The 18,547-nt window shown below is 40.9% G+C and overlaps 1 protein-coding gene across 1 annotated transcript in view; it reads left to right on the top strand.

Moving 5' to 3' along the window:
• The window catches only part of kcnt1b (potassium sodium-activated channel subfamily T member 1b), a gene marked incomplete at both ends in the record, with an annotated part of 104,385 nt that overhangs the window by 65,459 nt on the left and 20,379 nt on the right, over positions 1-18,547 (top strand). Inside the window, 11 exons of the mRNA XM_083904649.1 lie at positions 1,660-1,734; positions 1,852-1,935; positions 4,786-4,880; positions 5,503-5,683; positions 5,933-6,097; positions 6,361-6,497; positions 8,016-8,079; positions 8,237-8,345; positions 8,429-8,537; positions 16,584-16,733; positions 16,829-17,064. Of these exons, the coding sequence (XP_083760775.1) occupies positions 1,660-1,734; positions 1,852-1,935; positions 4,786-4,880; positions 5,503-5,683; positions 5,933-6,097; positions 6,361-6,497; positions 8,016-8,079; positions 8,237-8,345; positions 8,429-8,537; positions 16,584-16,733; positions 16,829-17,064 (1,405 nt within the window). The remainder of the gene's footprint in view (positions 1-1,659; positions 1,735-1,851; positions 1,936-4,785; positions 4,881-5,502; positions 5,684-5,932; positions 6,098-6,360; positions 6,498-8,015; positions 8,080-8,236; positions 8,346-8,428; positions 8,538-16,583; positions 16,734-16,828; positions 17,065-18,547) is intronic.

Genomic DNA, 18,547 nt, shown 5'->3' with positions numbered 1-18,547 from the left:
CTGCCCGGAGCCAAAACCCCCGGTACCATGCGGGTATGGCAGCCGCCCGCCGGGAGTGGCTGCCATACCCTCCGGTGCGTCAGTACGGCAGCCCCAAAACCGAGCGAACAGTTCAAAACACAGAACTCGACAGTCGAGCTATGATGCTAAGTTAGTTAACCAAGCTGAACTTACCTTTCTAGGAGAAGAGCCCATTCTGCATCCGTTTTGAAATTCCTCTCAGCTTTAAACTCTCTCCACCATTCAAAAGCATGTCCTATATAGACCCTCGCTTTGCCGCAAACTTTATCTTGGCGTTTTTGACATTCATACCGAGGTCTTTTAGGTTTCCCATTGTTTCATTTCAATTGTAGCTACTGGCAACCCATTGCTGCTCAACCGCTGAGACTCTACTGACTGCTATGATTTGTAGACGGCGGTAGATGGCGCGTCATACCAAAACATAATTTCAAAACATACACAAACTTACACAAGCGGAAAATATTTTTTTTAATGCAAATATTTTTTTTTTACTAGTGTTGTTGGTGAGTTCAGTATGTTGTATGAACATTATTCCTGGTCCTCTGTGACATATTAGGAGGATTTTATGGCCAGTTGCTCTAAATTTATTACAAAATGCACCTTTAAGTATCATTTGACATTTTTTTTAACGTGGACGTGGGTGATTTTTCTGATTTTTTTTTGACAAATACACAGGTGGAAAACATTAATAACCCCTGTTTTCTAAATCTGCCTTCTCCTATTATAACAGATAACTTCATCTGGAGTCAGTGTTGTGCTGTCCCATGATTACATACGTTGCCTTTGACTTTTAACTTCACTATATGTGACACTGCTGTTCATTACCCCGGATTTCCACTGGACGCGGAACGGCCGCGGAACGTCAGCGGCGCGGTTCTGCTTCGTCCTCTGCCCGGCGGCAATCCCCACCGGGCGCGTCACGGCAGCGGCGTGGAGCCTTGGGAGCCGGCGGTATTCACGGAAGATCGCGCGATAATCTCGAACGGACGCGAGTTCGCGAGATCCAGCGATAGACTGTGTGTATAAAGTAAACAACAACAACACAGCTTCTTTTCATTCTCCGACGTGGAAGAACTGTTGATCTGGTGTCATAAATGATTTTATGTTTCTCCACTTCAACAATCAGTCTCTCGTTGTACATTATGACTCTCCGAGACGCTCTGATTAATTGACTGTTTACCTGACAGCACCGGTCACGACGTAATGTTGATGTGAAGTTGTGACGGGCGATATGACCTGCGTATTGTGTTTTATTTTGAAAGGGGGGCGGAAATGTTTTACTTTGATTCTGTGTCGGACTTCCTGTCTTGTGCGATCTGCTTCGTTGAAATTTACGAGGTTCAGCAGCGGCAACGGAAAAAATAGAACTGATTCCTATCGATAGCGCTGCGGCGCGGCGAGCCGCTTCTGGGCCGCTGCTGAGACGCTCCGCAGCGCGTCTAGTGGAAATGCTCTCATTGATTAGAATGGAAACGATTTGCAACGGCGACCGCGCCGCTGCCGTTCTGCGGCCGTTCCGCCGCCAGTGGAAATCCAGGGTAAGAACAAAACTGGTGTCACACGGTGTTGTTCTCTCTTCGCAGCAGTCTGCCCTTTCACTGGTTCATTCAGTTTTTCCTTTCAATTTGAATATTTCAGGGTAACATTTGGGAGCAGATCTTTCAGATATCCTTCATATTAGAGATGATCAATTCAGTGCCATTTATAATCACTGTGAGTATTTTTATATTTCATCTACTGAACCAAACAGAGCAGATGTTATTGGAAAAAAGAATCCGATTTTTTTTTTATGATTCTAATGTTCTTTCTTTCCTTCCCCTCTTCGTCAAGATTTTCTACCATCCATTGAGAAACATATTTGTCCCTGTATTTCTCAACTGTTGGCTCGCCAAAGGAGCCCTGGAGAACATGATCGTAAGTTGTTTTTATCTTTTAAATAATTATTTCTAAGGAAAAAGGGGGTTATAGCCATAGTCACATAACAATAGTGTAACCCAGTAAAAATCTATGCAAACTTATTTATCCACTCTATTAAAAAGATCTGTGCTTCTTTATTTAGTCATTTTATGTCATGGCACACAAAAGTTGTTGCTGCCTCCATCAGTGAAATGTGTATTATACTGACTAATAAAGTAAAGTAAAAGTGTGTGAGAGTGAGCGATACAAGACAAGGCAACACAAACTATTTTTCTGTCCCTTTTTTCTAATGGTGAGGTAAAGCAGGAAACATGTTCTTAAGAGAGTGTATTTACTAACTGTCCCTTGACTGAAATATTTGAACTTGGTAATGAGTGATGTTTCTATGGTCTGAGTGGGCTGATACTGAAAAGATCTCAGGACATCCATTATTATCCAGTTGGTTTCTCTGGATTATGAAGTTAAAATAGCTCATTTACATGTATAATGTTAATATTTGCACTGCACAAATTGTATAGGTTTTGCAAAAAAAGAAGAAGAAAATGCTTGGTTGGTTTCAGCAACCTATCAAGGAAGATGATCTCTCTGGTGTCCGCCATGTTGAAGCTCATGACTAATACTGGCTGCAATGCTTGAATTGGTTTATTCAATTATCTGAACACAATTCAATTTTGAAGGTGAATCTCTTTCCTACTCGTTAGCTGACACTGTCTTTAGGTGAATGCACTTAATTTGTGCTTTGGCTATTGCTGTCCCTTTAAAGTCTGTTTTATTGGCGTCATCCATTTGTTTGGTGTTGTTATTATAATGCTGTTTATGATGACATGACATGACATTTAAGGTATAACAACAACAGATCTGGTTAACTGAGCTTCCCTGTGCCAGGGAAAAGATTAGTTAAAGAAAGAAATTAGTTTACATTTCACTATAAAATAAAAAAAATAAAAACATCTTAGGCTGTTTGGGCTGTTGCAGTTTTCTTTTTCATGTGCTATTTTATTTGAATGATTACATAGACAACTAAATGTCACACAATATGTCTGCATTATTCCCCCAGCTACAGTTGCTTGAGGTTGTTAGTAGAGCTGCACGCTGGGCAACTTTTAATAAGATACACATTTAGTTGCAGCATATTTTGAAAGAACCCAGTATCAAGGCAGGTCAGCCAAAACAAAAAGAAGCTACTGTAAGCAAAACAATACAGGACAATACACTGCAACGCATCACAAGAACATACTATAGAAAGGATTAAATATGTCAGATATGCAGAATCACCCAATACATAGAATGTTGTTGTTGTTAAATCATTATTTTCATTTTCATTCCAAAAAACTGATTAAAAATGATTACTGTGTGGCATTTGTGCAGATCTGTGAGAAAAAAGATCTTCTCTTCAGTCTGTAGAATAGGATGTGTATATTTCAACACAATAATTCATCTAAAAATGATATTTTGACACACATTTTGGCTTAAAAAAAAAAAAAAAAATCCTGCGATTTGGAATTGCAGTATAGGCTGGATTGCCTATATGGCCCACCGCGGGCCGGATCTGGCCAATATTTCCTGCTACTATCCTCGGGCCGGGTCGGTCCCTTTGTATTTTTTCTTCCTCGTCATGTTCGCGTGGTATGTTATAGCACGTCGTATTGTGTGAAGGTGTAAAAACCTGCGGCCGTGAACGCATCATTTAAAAACCAGGAAGCGTATCGTCATTAGCAACATATGCGTTCATGGAAGCGGATCTCAGCGGCTCTGTTATTGTTGTAAATTAGACTGTGGCAGCAGGTACAACAAGCTCCCGCTGTGGGGAGGACGTGGACGTACCTGTACATTTACTGCTCACGTATTAAAAAAATGTCGGGTTTAAAACAGTGTCGGGCCGGTTCGGGCTCGGACACAACGATCATGGGCTCGAGTTGGGCTTCATTTTTTGGGCCCGTTCTAAGCTCAACTTGTAAGGTCCGAAATCGAAATACCCCAACTAGTGCTACTAGTAGTTGCTCTTGTAGTTGCTCTGGCTCTTACTAGTAGACAATTTGAGGGCCATAGAGTCTACTAGTAGCACTAGTAAGGGTGTAAATGTTCACTAGTATTACTAGTAAGGTAAAAAACATCTTACTAGTACAACTAGTGGACAATTTGGTACTTACTAGTAGTACTAGTGAGGTCAAAAATGCCTAGTGGGCATTTTGGTGCTACTAGTAGGGTCCAGGAGGCTATTAGTGTGCGGCACTAGTCATGGAAAAAGCGTAACTTGTAAGTCTCAGTCATTCTACTAGTGCGCCCTAGTAGTTCTACTAGTGTGCCAGGTTGTCTTACTAGTGAGGACAAATAGCTGACTAGTACAAGGACCTTAAGTCTAATATCAAGTACATTGAATAAACGATCAAACAGCTTGCCATAGACCCCTGATTTAGCGGATATCAGCTGGTGGAGTGTAAACTCTCACTTTGATTCAAATGAGACGATGCCAAAGGAAAGCAACAAGGCTTCTGTTGGGCCAGATGGTTGAATGTGAGGCCATGCTGATCAGCACATGGAGAGAGAGCTGTGGCACTTTAAAGAGGCGCCTGCTGGAAGAACGTGCTAACAAGGTGCAACAGGGAAATGAATTGTGAGCTTCTACATTTCAAGATGAACACATAGCTAACGTAGTAGAAGAAGAAGAAGACATGCTGTCCATGTGCACACTAAACTGTGAAGAAGAGAGAACTTCCACCAAATTCTACACACTAAACCTTTGCTTTTGAGCCTGAGAGATGTTATGGAATAACAGAAAATATAAGAGGTAATACTGTACCAATCAGTGTTATGGATGATGATGAAACTCTCTCTTCGTCTGTCCAGAATGATTTCCATCGTGCCATCCAGAGGACCCACTCTGCCATGTTCAACCAGGTCTTCATCCTCATCTGTACCTTAATGTGTCTGGTTTTCACTGGGTGAGTTTTTAGTCACAGAAATTCCTCTTTATCCATAGAACATTTCATTTTCATTACATCCAATGCAAAATATAGTCTGCCTATTCTGTTTTTTACATTTTCTTATATTACTAAAATCTTACCCCCTAAACCTCCTAAAACACAGTTGGCTGCAGATTAATTCATGAAACTAGAGACTGAATATTGGCATGCTGTAGAGTTGTCAATATCCCAGTGAAATTGCAGCATATTTCAAAGAAAACTGTAAATGAATGTAAAAAGTTGTGATAAGCAGTCAATTAAAATATGTTACCCATAAAGGCTCTAAAATATAGCTGTTTTTTGGCTGTGATGTCTATCCTTCTTTCCTTTTTGACATCTCATTAAGTTCAACTCTTATCAGCCTTGCCACCCTTGGCCATCATCCAGTGTCTGCTCAGATATTCTCAGCTTTCCCTGCCAAAAGTTTTCCATGCAATCTTGAATTTATTCATCAAAAAACAAACACATAATTAAGCACATGTAGTGAAGTGGAGTAAAGGAGGATTGAGCCATTAGCTGTAATAATCTTTAGAATACATGTGTGTGTGTGTGTTTATCTTTACTTGTCAGAGACATTCTGTAATTATTCTTTCTTTTATAGAGCTTGTGGGATCCAGCACCTCGAGAGAGCTGGGAAGAAGCTGAATTTGTTTGACTCGTTCTATTTCTGCATCGTCACCTTCTCCACCGTGGGATATGGGGATGTCACGCCTCAGATTTGGCCCTCGCAGCTGTTGGTGGTCATTCTCATCTGTGTTGCTCTAGTGGTCCTCCCATTGCAGGTAGTTATCGTAATCTCTATATAGACTCAGCGTGTGCATTTGATGAATCTGTTCATCACTTCAGAAAAGTGTTGACTCTCTTGTCTCTGAGAAGAGAAACTGAGATTAGCTTTTGCTCTGACAGCATCAGCACTTTTTCACTCCAGAGCTTTTCCCATCAGTGTCCAGACAGCAAATCCATCTTTCTAACTTATTTTCTAATCCGTGTTGCCTCTGACATCACATCAGTATGCATTGTCATGTTGTCAGTTTGAGGAACTAGCGTACCTATGGATGGAGAGTCAGAAGTTAGGAGGGAACTACAGCCGACACCGCGCACAGACAGAGAAGCATGTGGTGTTGTGTGTCAGCTCACTGAAGATTGACCTGCTGATGGATTTCCTCAACGAGTTCTATGCTCATCCTAGACTACAGGTACAACAGAAACTAACTCTTATAATAAATCTAATATAATTTATTTTCTGTTTCTGCCAAATGTTCTCCTGCAATAAAAAAAAAAAATATGATTTCTATTTTAGCTGGCTCATTTATTTGAATTGAGCAGCTCTGTGCCAAACTCTAACTCTGTGTTCTGCATATTCAGCCAGGAATATTTCCTATAAAGAGACTTGAAAAACTTCAAACTCCACACAAAGTTCTCAGGGGATTTTAATCGCAGTTTTGTCTGTGTCGTGCAGGACTACTACGTGGTGATTCTGTGTCCAACAGAGATGGATATTCAAGTTCGCCGTATCCTCCAAATCCCTCTGTGGTCTCAGAGAGTGATCTACCTGCAAGGATCTGCTCTCAAAGACCAGGACCTGATGAGGGCGAAGTAGGTGAAAGCATGACATTGATCCCTGACAGTGGATCCTTCATTTAGCCAAGTTTAAGACTCTGAATTGTTGGTGACTTCTCTGACTGAATTAGTATATCCAGGTGTCAATGCATTTTTGAACACTTATCTTCTTATCTGTTAGTCAGAAAACTTGTATCTCTATATGTTCTTCTCATAAATCAATTATCTTGAAACTCAATATGTTTGTCAGTGGATTTTCCAAACATCTTACCATTTTTTTAGCGTCCTATAAATGAAGCCTAGCCCCAGTTCCTGCAAGACATGGTAGTAATGCACCCCAGCGATGAACAGCTGAAAGCCAGCTGGCCATTTCAAAAAGATTCTTCCCCCACCCATTTGTTGCTACACCAGTGCTGCCTCATACTGCTGCTGCTGGCAAAGCTTTGCGAAACCACACCAGGCTCTACCTTTCTAGCTCAGTTGTAAAATGATATTTATTTTCTTGGTTGGGATGATTCTTGTGCAAGTTTTCCTACTGTTCTCCCCTGTTTGGCTTAGCATGCTGCATGGTAAATCCAGGGAGCACAATAGGAAACCTCATTCAAGTGGCGGCAAAGCTTTGGCAGCAGCAGAAATTTAAGGAACACAATATCAGGAACACCTGGAAGAAGTACTATTTTGCACCAAGGTCCATGTGGACTCAATGATGACCTGTTTAGAAGAAGGTTGCCAAAGTTTAAAAGTAACAGTTTCCTCATAACACAATGTTGCCTATATATATATATCTCCATAAAGCTTACCTATTTTAATTAAGTAGGTTTCCACTGTTATATAACTTAAATGACAAGGTCATCTCTGTGCATTGGTCCTGCGATGGACTGGCGACCTGTCCAGGCTGTACCCCACCTTTCTTCCGATTTCAGCCCCCCATGACCCTCATGTGTAGGATGAAGCTGTAGACAGTGATTGAGTGAAATATAAAGTGTATGAACAGGCGATCCAAAGCCACCTCAGTGTAGTAAAAGACAGAGATCCATCTGGGCCACTGCTTACACGTCAGTGTAATGACATGTCACTCTTCATTTACACACATTGTGATAGATGACAGTGGAACATACCTGACCTTTGCTTATTGCACTGGTTTTACTACTGGTTTTATGGTAACATCAGGGGTCTTACAGTTAACTGGCAGATGCTGTTTTTCACAATTAGACAATTAGATACAACAGCAGTTTCCCACACAGCCACAGAAGCCTTTTAAAGACCAACCCTGCTTTTCTTATTTGAATGAATCACACTGTAGATCTCTTACAGCTTGTTGTAATATATTAAATGATAGTGAGACGGTGAACAGACCGTTTTCATGCTAGAATGGTGCTGTTGACCTTTTCAGTCATTGTCATGAGAAGTTGGCACTCAATCCTTGGCAAGCTTTTCTTTAAAACACTGCTTTCATTAAATGAGTGTCCTGCATGGATCGGTTGCCTCTGTCACTTACTAGCTCATCACCTTCACTGTCTGCCTTTGTTTGTCCTTCTCTATGTCGATCATCAGGATGGATGATGCTGAGGCCTGCTTTATTTTAAGCAGCAGGAACGAAGTTGACCGAACTGCTGCAGTGAGTCACATCCACAGGAATTTGTCACAATCATAATACAGCAAAATAGACAGAGTGCACTGAGTCTCTGAGGCAAAATTCAAGGTCCATAAAAGTAAAATTCAATTTACAAATGGGTCACTGCACAAATAAAATAAAATAATGTCTTTTTCTGCAGGACCACCAGACGATTCTGAGGGCCTGGGCTGCAAAGGACTTTGCTCCAAACTGTCCTCTCTACGTCCAAATCCTCAAACCAGAAAATAAATTCCATGTTAAGTTTGCTGGTAAGTGCATGGAACTGCTACTGTCATTGTTTCCACATGTGAGGCATTTTTAAATCTAACCTATTCTAATCCATTTGAAACAGATCATGTCGTCTGTGAAGAAGAGTTCAAGTACGCCATGTTGGCTCTCAACTGTGTGTGTCCAGCCATGTCGACCTTAGTCACTCTCTTGGTTCACACTTCCCGAGGACAGTGAGTATCTCTGTTTGTTGTCAGTATGTTCTTTTAAAACCTTATCTGCTGTTATGGTCCTGTCATGTTTACACTAATTATATTCATAGGCCAGATGGCGCAAATGACCACTCTCCAGTGTGGAAATGAAAAGCTCTTTTATCATATACTTATGTTTATCTGCAGAAAAAAACAAAGAAGCTGTAGAAATAACCTTCTTTTTTTTTGCCTGTTCTAAGGTCTTATTCTAGAGGTGATGATTAATTAGTCTGTTGTATCTATTAATGTTCATCCTAAGTGATTTGATCACTTTGGTGTAAGTGCATCCCTTTCCTTTCTTGTCTTTTTTAACTGAAAAGCACTGAAAGCACTTTTTCTACATTCAGTCCTGGAATGAAGTCCAGCTAGTCAACATTATGTGTCGTTGAAACGAGATGTGATAGATGCACATGATTATTTTACCTGTCTGTGAGAAAGGGCAAGTGAACTTTATCATATAGGATTAAAAAAATTTATGGTAGTTTCAATGATCTTGTTCCTGTGGGTGAGAGGAAAGCAGGATTTCTTTACTATAAAATTAGTCTATATTCTGACAGAGTTTGCAGGTGAGATAATTGATGTGGTGTTTAAACACAAACCTATCATCGGGCCACAAGCATTCGAATTTTAATTGAACGTGTCTTTAGATCTGTCCACTCAAAACATCATTGAGAAGTTGCCTGGGACACGTGCCCACATGTTTTACTAGCGTAATTTACGGACTAAGCGCACCTGAATATAAGCCGCACCAACTGACCAAAAGTCATTGATCTCTTTCTTCATCTTACTCCTGCACTAAAACCACTGAAGTCGTCTTCAGTGTCAGACTCTAACAGCCTCCGAATGACTTCTTTAGACACTTTCACAGTCTCTCTTTCGTTGTCGATCTCACTGTCACTTTGTTCTCAAGGCAAATTTGTGCATGTGCCGTTCTCTTCATCACAGTCCAGCCTTTCCAAACCCATTGGTGATCGTGGATTTTTTCACACTGGCAGACTTGAGCTAAAGTTGCTCTTTGCATGCGGTCAGTTTTGGCCCGTAGAAATCTATAGATTACATTACATGTCATTTAGCTGACGCTGCGTGACCCGAGCTCTCCACACCAAGGTTTGTGGACTATACCACTGAGCTATGCCAGCTGATTAGCAGCATCGCTATATAGGCCGCAGGGTACAAATCGTGTGAAAGAAGTAGCGGCTTATAGTCTGGAAATTAAGGTATATGTGCGCAATGCATTTTTATATTTCGCAATCTCCAATCTTAAAAATCTTTATGGTCAATGCCAACAGTCAATATCCACTAAGTCTAACCTGGATAGTTATCCTAACCCTAACCTCAATCCTTATCCTAATCTTAGCTTCAGTCCTATCCTGGTCCCTAACCCTAACTTTATAATGCCTACTTGTATTTTACTGCTGCTCTGCTCTGAGTAGATACAATAGAAATCCTGGTGCATCTCTTTTAGACGTGGGTGACACTGAGAGATGTGACGGAGTGGCACTTTATGAAAATGAGTTGCAGGAGCAGACCTCAGCTCACCTGAAAACACTCTAGAGTTTCCCCTGACATGCTTATGAAAATGAACCAGAGAGCTAGTGGCTCTCACCTTGACATGACTCACTTTGATTTGATTCAAATCAAGCCAATCATATCATTTCTGCCTGCAGAGCTCAGCCCCTGTCAAACCATCAATAAAGAGTTTTGCTGGCTTTGAGTGCTCTGTCAAAGTTTAATATCCTTTTATTCATGTGGGCAGACTTGTTCCCACTTAACCCTGTAAGACCCACGGTTGTAAAATTACAACGTTAACTTTAGCCATCCCTAAAAACAATCTGTTATATGTTATCTGTTTTTTTACCACATGTACATAGTCACTGGGTCTTACTGTTCAGTCTAACAATGTTAGTGGATGTTACATTTGTTTATAAGTCCTGATTTATGGCCATAAACGCAGACAACTTTTCAAGATTTCCTCCAAACAAAATCTCTTTGATTCATTGGACTGGATTCATCAGATTAAAGTAAGTAAAATGTCTTTTATATTTTTTTTGGATGTTATTATAATGTGTAGAGCATGTACATATTTAGTTATTGTGGAAAAGATGCATCAAATTTAATTTAGAACTTGTTACATAATTGTTGTAATTTTACAACACTGGGTCTTGGTGGTAGCAAAAATAGCAGGCTTGTTTCAATGGACACAGACAGGTGATATTCCCTCCACTACATCACTGCCTGAAACAGAGTATTTTCTTTATACATGAACAGTATACATTACATACATTATACCCTTGTGTTGTGTTCTGGTCAAATTAGACTGATTTAAAAGTTTTATCTCTAAAAAAATATATAGTTCATTTGATCAGACTGAGCTAAAATCCCATGTCTTTGTCCACAAAGAGGATATCAACAATTCATTTCTGGGAAAGGTGTAAATGTTCCTGAATGTGGGGTTTGGATGTAAGTGGGGGTTTGCATGTTTTTCTTTTAGTATGATAAGTAGAGACCATAGGCTCAGACAATTACATTTACATTTAGGTCATTTAGCAGATGCTTTAGTACCAAAGTGACTTACAATCAGCAGACAGTATTGTCTGCCTTGAAAACATTTCTACCCAGAGGACTTGGTCCACCACCCTATCTATTCCTTCAGATTATGTACTACTATATAAAAAGCATATTTATACATGTTAACTCATTGCTTTTTTTTCCCAGAATGCAACCAGCAAGAGCTGTGATACAGTGTGCAGGATGTGATTGATATCATCCAAACTGGAGAGAGTGAAGTTGAGATGGAACTCAATGACACTGATGAGAGTGATGAAGACTCAGATGAAGATGTCTGTCAACAAGTGGACAAAGAAAACCAACCACCCATGGACTGTCCAGCTGATCATTACTTGGACATCGAGCCAAAAACACACAAACACATCATACACCGTGACAGGTGTCGCTGGCCGATAATATTTCATCAGTCCCAACACAGATTTTTCTGATCTGGATTCATGTTCAGGCAAAGAGAGCCCAGCAACACAGACAGTGACATCATGAACTCTGAATGCTCAGAAGAGACCATTCAAGAGATGTGCACACCTGCCATTGTATGTACGCAAGGACATGAAGACAGGGAGAGGATGCTGCAGTAAAGCATACACCAACACATAATGCAGCAAGTGTGATGTTCACCTTTGCTTTTCAGAGGACAAGAACTGTTTTTAGGACTTTCACTAACAATGAAAGTTTGTCATGAAAAGAAAAAAGGAATGAAGAAGTTGCTAGAAAATGCTAGAATTTTATCCTTTTTATTTATTTAATTATTTATTTTTAATAAATGCTTTCATAAAAAAATGACTAATGTGTGAATATTTTTAAATGTTTAATACATTTATGAAGCTAAGAAAGCAATCAAACTCGCAAATTAACCTTTAGTGGTTGTGAATTTTTCAGACAAAGTGAGTAAAAACACTGAAATTCTGCTACCACCAAAGCCCAACGTTGTAAAATTACAACGTTTCTCTAAAAACGTACATAAACATATTTTTCCCAAAACATCTTTGATTTCTGCATCAAAGGCCTCCTATAACAACATCTGAATGGTCAAATAATTTTTTTTTTAGGTTTTTCTTAATTTGGGTCTTACAGGGTTAATAATTAAAAGTAGAAGACAAAAGACTGATACTCCCACAGCTGAGGTTATTTAAACACCTGGGGCCTCATGTATAAACGCTTGCTTTCACGCACACAATGGCATTTATAAAAATGTACTTGGCGTGGAACCTTGCGGACTGCAGCGCAAACTCTCGAGCTGCCGTGAGAATTTGCGGAGCGCTGCGCAAACTCTTGTCAGGTGGAGACGCTGCAATATTAAGCTCTGAAACATATCACAGTGTTTCAAAATAATATTATTAATGTGTCTACAGTGACAAACATGAATTATTCTGTGACGAACAACAATGATACACCATCGTAAGTTTGAACATGTGTGGATAAGATCAGTGGACACTGAGGACAAAACTGATCCCACTCGCAAACACACACTTCAAACGTGTGTGCGCGCGCGCTCGTGTGTGTGTGAGTGAGTCACACTTTTCTCTAAGTCTTTAAACAAATAACTGAAATTGATTTAACACAAATTAATATTTTCTTTATGTAAGCTGCTGACGTGAACGCATGGACACACGCCAGTGTAACCAGCCTAACATGTTTTAAACGCTCCAAAATAAAGTTACAAACTCATTTGTTGTAAGAAAATGGGACTTAAACGTTGAGTAGAACATTTCCTTATCCCATTTTAATCCATACGATAACAAAATAACTGCAAAAAAGTTATTCCACCACCGCTGCGCCTTTCATCAGAAGAGACAGCTGATGCAGGTGCGCGCTCGTCAGCCGCTGGAGACACCGGCACACCAGCACACCTGAGACATCGGCACACTAGCATCTTCTTCCTCCCTCTTCCTCCCTCCCCAGCGTCCACAACACAATCAGTGACAGTAATGAATCATTATATGCAGTAACTCAATCAGCTCTATCTGCTTATTCTGTGCGTAATACGCGTGTGCGTAACTGGATGATGACGCGTGACACTGACAGATTACAATCTATACATTTTATAGATTGTTGAAATGATCTGTAAATTCCGCACACATGGATGTCATGTGTAAACAAACATGTTACATCAGAAAAACACCCACAGAATCAACTATCAATGCACAGCCAGTTTTTTAGCATTTAACATTAATATGAGAGCAGACGCGGTGACCTTCACATTTAGTTCCTTCGTGTTTATATCTAATTCCAAATAAACAAACAAACAAAAATATTAATATATCTTTTTTCAAATTTATACATCATAAATCGATGCGTCGATCGCACATTTTCCATCTTTTTATTTTATTTTCCTCCTTCGCTGCCGCATTTGTCGTTGTTCTTCAGGAAAGAGGCGTCAGAGAGGGCGTTTTAGAGTCATTTGTATATTAATTTGTGGGTGGAACGAGGGCGTGGTGTGTTACTCATTCACCTCCGCTCAGTTTCACGTTTGATGGGATGTATAAAGAGAAGGTGCGCAGGACTCGGCGTACGCAGGGTTTTATAAATCTGGGAATTTCTTTGCGTACGTACTTTTCAAATTTTGTGAGTACGCCCTCTTTCAGTATGAAAGCTGCGCACTCTTTTATACATGAGGCCCCTGGACACCACTTATACTGTTGTCACTGTGGAGTCAGTAGATATTCCACTATTCCCTTTTAGGCTGTTAAAAAACAGCATCATGATTTAAGTTTCTCTGTGAGGCAACCTCTGTGTTCCAGTGATGTGCGGTGAGTCACAGACCAAGACAATAAATTAGTATTTCATATGTTGCAGACAGTGCACCATGCAATCTGAGTATATCAAGATTGTAGTACTGTACTATAACAGAAACTTAAACTGTGTATGTGTGTGCGTGTGTGTGTATGCGTGTGTTGCATGTTAAAGAGAGAGAGTGCGTTAGTTCAGACTTGCTTAGTTCATTTGAAGATGAAGTCCATGAGCTGTTCCTTCTTCACAAAGTTGCCGATGACAGAGTTATAAAAGTCTCCTGACTTGGCCTTCAGTTTACAGTCAATAGAGTTTACAGTTGCTCTGTCCTTTTTCTTATACCACTCCTTTTGAAAAGTACATAGAATTTTCTTTCCCTTCCTTTGGTGAAGGTCCTGTAGCTCAGACGAGGGTCTCCCCTCTAATAAAAGCCAGCCTTAAGAAATGTTTAAGCCTCTCTTGTAGAGCCATCATCACACCTCCTGCTAAATTGCTGGACATAAAACAGCGAGGGGACGTGACGGTGTGTTGACAATTCATGAAAGCAATGTGAACGTAAATGCAGCACAAACATAGTACAGTTACGTCAATAGGCAGCGTAGTGATCTGATTTTTGACGTACATTTTAACTATACAGGAAACTGACTGCGCATGCGCAAACAGTCACATACACGCTGATGAGACAGAAAGGCAGAGGAGGTCTGTGCCTTTGCTCTGTAATAGAATGCTATGGCAAACGGCTTGTGCAGCCGCTGCCTGACCAGAAAACAGCGCTGTTGAGTTGCTTTTATTAGACTAACAAAATCACCAAGTGCAGACACATTCAAAACTGTGGTAAGATTATCTGAAATTAAAAAATACAAATTAAAAAAAAAAAATCTATCCTTACATGCACTCAACCTCAAATTTCCCCTGACAGCCTAGGGTAGACACTGTCTACCCTGCCTGCACGTCACTGCTGTGTTCTTCACTGCAGAGATAGAGCACCTTTATGAAAACTGCCTGGGGCTGTAAATGTAATAGGGGGAGAAGAAACTGATGAACACACGTACGTGATGCGCACTCCCTAAAGACACCGTCTTCAATCTCAGGGCAGTTCAAGGAGAGGCCACTCTTATTGGCTGTTTTATAAAGTGGAAAAGTCACTATTCCAAAGCAATTTACAATGAAAAAAGTCTAAAAGAGAGTTGCACAATAAACACAACAAATCACATGTCAATACAGGCAAAGCAGAGCTGGAGATGAAGACATCACCTGTGTCTTACACTCTTAGAAATAAAAGTGCCATATGCGGTTCTTCGGCTTGTCCTCATAGAAGAACTCTTTTTGGTTCCAGGTAGAACCTTTTATATAGGTTCCACCTAGAACCATTAGTGTTACCAAGAACCCTTTTAAAAGCCTTTACTCAGGAAATGGTTTTTCAGAAGCAAATGGTTCCAGGTAGAACCTCAGCCCTTGAAGAAGAACACTTTTTGGAACCCTTATTTCTAAGAGTGTATCTGCACTCTTAGAAATAAAAGTGCTAAGTAGAACCATATAAGGTTTCTTCGGCTTGTCCTCATAGGAGAACCCTAACCCCGGATTTCCACTGGACACGGAACGGCCGCGGAACGGCAGCGGCGCGGTTCTGCTTCGTCCTCTGCCCGGCGGCAATCCCCACCGCGCGCGTTGCGGCAGCGGCGCGGAGCCTTGGGAGCCAGCGGTATTCACGGAAGAGCACGCGATAATCTTGAACGGACGCGAGTTCGCGAGATCCAGCGATAGACTGTGTGTATAAAGGAAACATCAACAACAGCTTCTTTCATTCTCCGACGTGGAAGAACTGTTGATCTGGTGTCATAAATGATTTTATGTTTCTCCACTTCAACAATCAGTCTCTCGTCGTACATTATGACTCCCCGAGACGCTCTGATTAATTGACTGTTTAAATGGCAGCACCGGTCACGACGTAATGTTGATGTGAAGTTGTGACAGGCTGTATGACCTGCGTATTGTGGTTTTTTTTGAAAGGGGGGCGGAAATGTTTTACTTCTTGTATTGTGCGATCTGCTTCGTTGAAATTTACGAGGTTCAGCAGCAACGGAAAAATAGAACTGATTCCTATCAATATCGCTGCGGTGCGGCGAGCCGCTTCTGGGCCGCTGCGGCGAGCCGCTTCTGGGCCGCTGCTGAGACGCGCCCCAGCGCGGCCGGTGGGAATGCTCTCATTGATTAGAATGGAAGCGATTTGCAACGGCGACCGCACCGCTGCCGTTCCGCGGCCGTTCCGTGGCCGTTCCGCGTCCAGTGGAAATCCAGGGTTAGTGTTACCAAGAACCCTTTTAAAACCCTTTATTCAGGAAAGGGGTTTCAAGGGTTCTCTGGTTCGAAATGGTTCTTACTGGAACCACTAGTGTTACCAAGAACCCTTGAAAAACAGCCCTTGTAGAGGAACACTTTTGGAACCCTTATTTCTAAGAGTGTTGAACCTCAATATTTTGACTAGTTATGGTTCTTCAATAGTTGTGTGGCATCAACTATATTGAACTTCCACTGTAACGCCTAATAATCTCATCGCCATCAGTGAGCCAATAAGCATCCAGCATGCTGTTTGACTGGAATCTAAAAGCACCCATGATTGGCCGTCTCAAGGCAAGGCAGGGAGTTACAACCAGCAGGACTTGATCTGATCCTGCTAAATTCAGCTTTAATGTAATTCATATCATGATTATTGGGAATATTCTCTTCCAGGGAGGGGCAGCTGTCACCAGAGCAGTGGCAGAGGATGTATGGACGCTGCTCAGGGAACGAGGTCTACCACATCCGCTTGTGTGACAGCAAATTTTTTGGGGAGTATGATGGAAAAAGCTTCACCTATGCTTCCTTCCATGCCCATAAGAAGTGAGTTTTACCAGCTCACTCAGGGCACCAGATTATTATGTAATCAGTTAGAGTATTTCTCGAGGTTAATGCTGCATATCTTCTGAAACACACAGGTACGGTGTGTGTTTGATTGGTGTGAAGAGGGAGGACAACAAGAGCATCCTCCTGAACCCCGGCCCACGCCACATCATGGCTGCCCCCGACACCTGCTACTACATCAACATCACCAAGGAGGAGAACTCTGCCTTTATCTTCAAACAGGAGGAGAAACACAGCAAAGGTCTGCCCGTCACTGGCCTGTACGACGCCCCCTCCAGGCTGCCTGTGCACAGCATCATCGCCAGCATGGGTGAGAGGAAAAAAAAAGAGAAAATATGTGAAGGTAGTGAAGAAAGACAAAAACACAGAGGAAAATTGAAGGATTTATAGTTCCATAATAGGCTTAGTTTTGATTGGCGGAAAGGAAGAGAAAATGGATGCTTTATTGTTTACTCGAAATAGATTGACTGCTGCCTTGATGATGTAATATGCTTTCAGCTACTCTTGCTGTGCATGCGTTTATTTCTTACATGCTTTTTTGGTTTGTTGGCTGAAAATATTGTGTTGTGCTTTTTCTTTGACCTGTGAAAGTTGATCAGACCACTTCCTATGGTAAGTTTGTGCATGGTGCATCACTCTCTTCCACTTATTTACTGCTTCTGAAATGTTCTCCATTTATATTACACCACTAAAGGTATAACACAACACTAACATTGGCTTATTGGTGGCACCTCCCCAAAGTCTTTTGTGATTTTTTGTGAAGTGGAAATGGACAACTTGTGCTGGCGAGGGGGTAATATGACATATTTTATTTCTATATATATACATATATATATAAATATAATCCAGTTTCTTATAAAATATTAAAATCTTATTTTCCAGTTGACCAACACACAGTTCTATGATTTATTATAAAGTGCAGTAAAGTGGAGCCTGCATCTTTCCAGTCATCCATCCAGTCTGAACCTCTGGAATTAGGAAGATTATTTCATTTTCAAATACCGGGTGCTTAGTCTCCTAAAAGCGTTGCTTGCTTTCACCCTGTAATTTCACCCTCTTGGTCACTGTAATGTAGAATTGTATGGTGAAATGACACACAAAGGAGCTGAGTTACCTATTCCATTAACTAAACAAGACAAAAGATGAGTGTTCACCCTGTGTTTCATGTACATCCCCAATAAAGGAAATGGCAGGTGGTGGAACAGACTAGCAACTTAATCTTGCAGGAGAAAAAAAATCCAATGACAGAGGGACAAAAGCAATGAAAGGAGAGTGATAGGAACAGAGATAAAATAAGAATGAACGGGTATTCACCTGGGGGAGAGCTCTGGGAATTTATAGGCTTCAAAAACAGTATACAGTGTGCCTTCTTTCTACTTTATCAATAAATAACACAGCCAGCCTGCATATCAATACTGCAGAATTTGTCTCAATCTCAATCTCAGAAACACATCGTCTACATTGTCTGTCATCAAGTTAGTCTGTATTTTGCTGCTTCCTTTGTAGAAGTTTTTTTGGAATTGCACTTGAGGCTTGTGACAGCTCATATATATTAAAAAACTCATAGTTAATGGATTTCTGTCAGTGTGTTCCTGCTTGAAAGCCTGCTGTAAACTCGGTCAAACTCGGAATGGAAACCATGAGGCTCAAAAATGTCTCTCGCCTAAATAATCAGAATATTCACATGCAGGATCTGTTTATGGAGATTGTGCACATCCTTGCAGCATTATGTCACTATAATAATATCTCATTGAACCTCTAGGGGCATGAAAGTTGTCTGTTGCCATTTAAAT

Source organism: Microchirus variegatus (assembly GCF_963457635.1).
Source record: "Microchirus variegatus genome assembly, chromosome: 18".
Lineage (NCBI taxonomy): Eukaryota > Metazoa > Chordata > Actinopteri > Pleuronectiformes > Soleidae > Microchirus > Microchirus variegatus.
The sequence above is the reverse complement of the archived record's forward strand: the minus strand, read 5'-3'. Positions and strand labels throughout refer to the sequence as shown.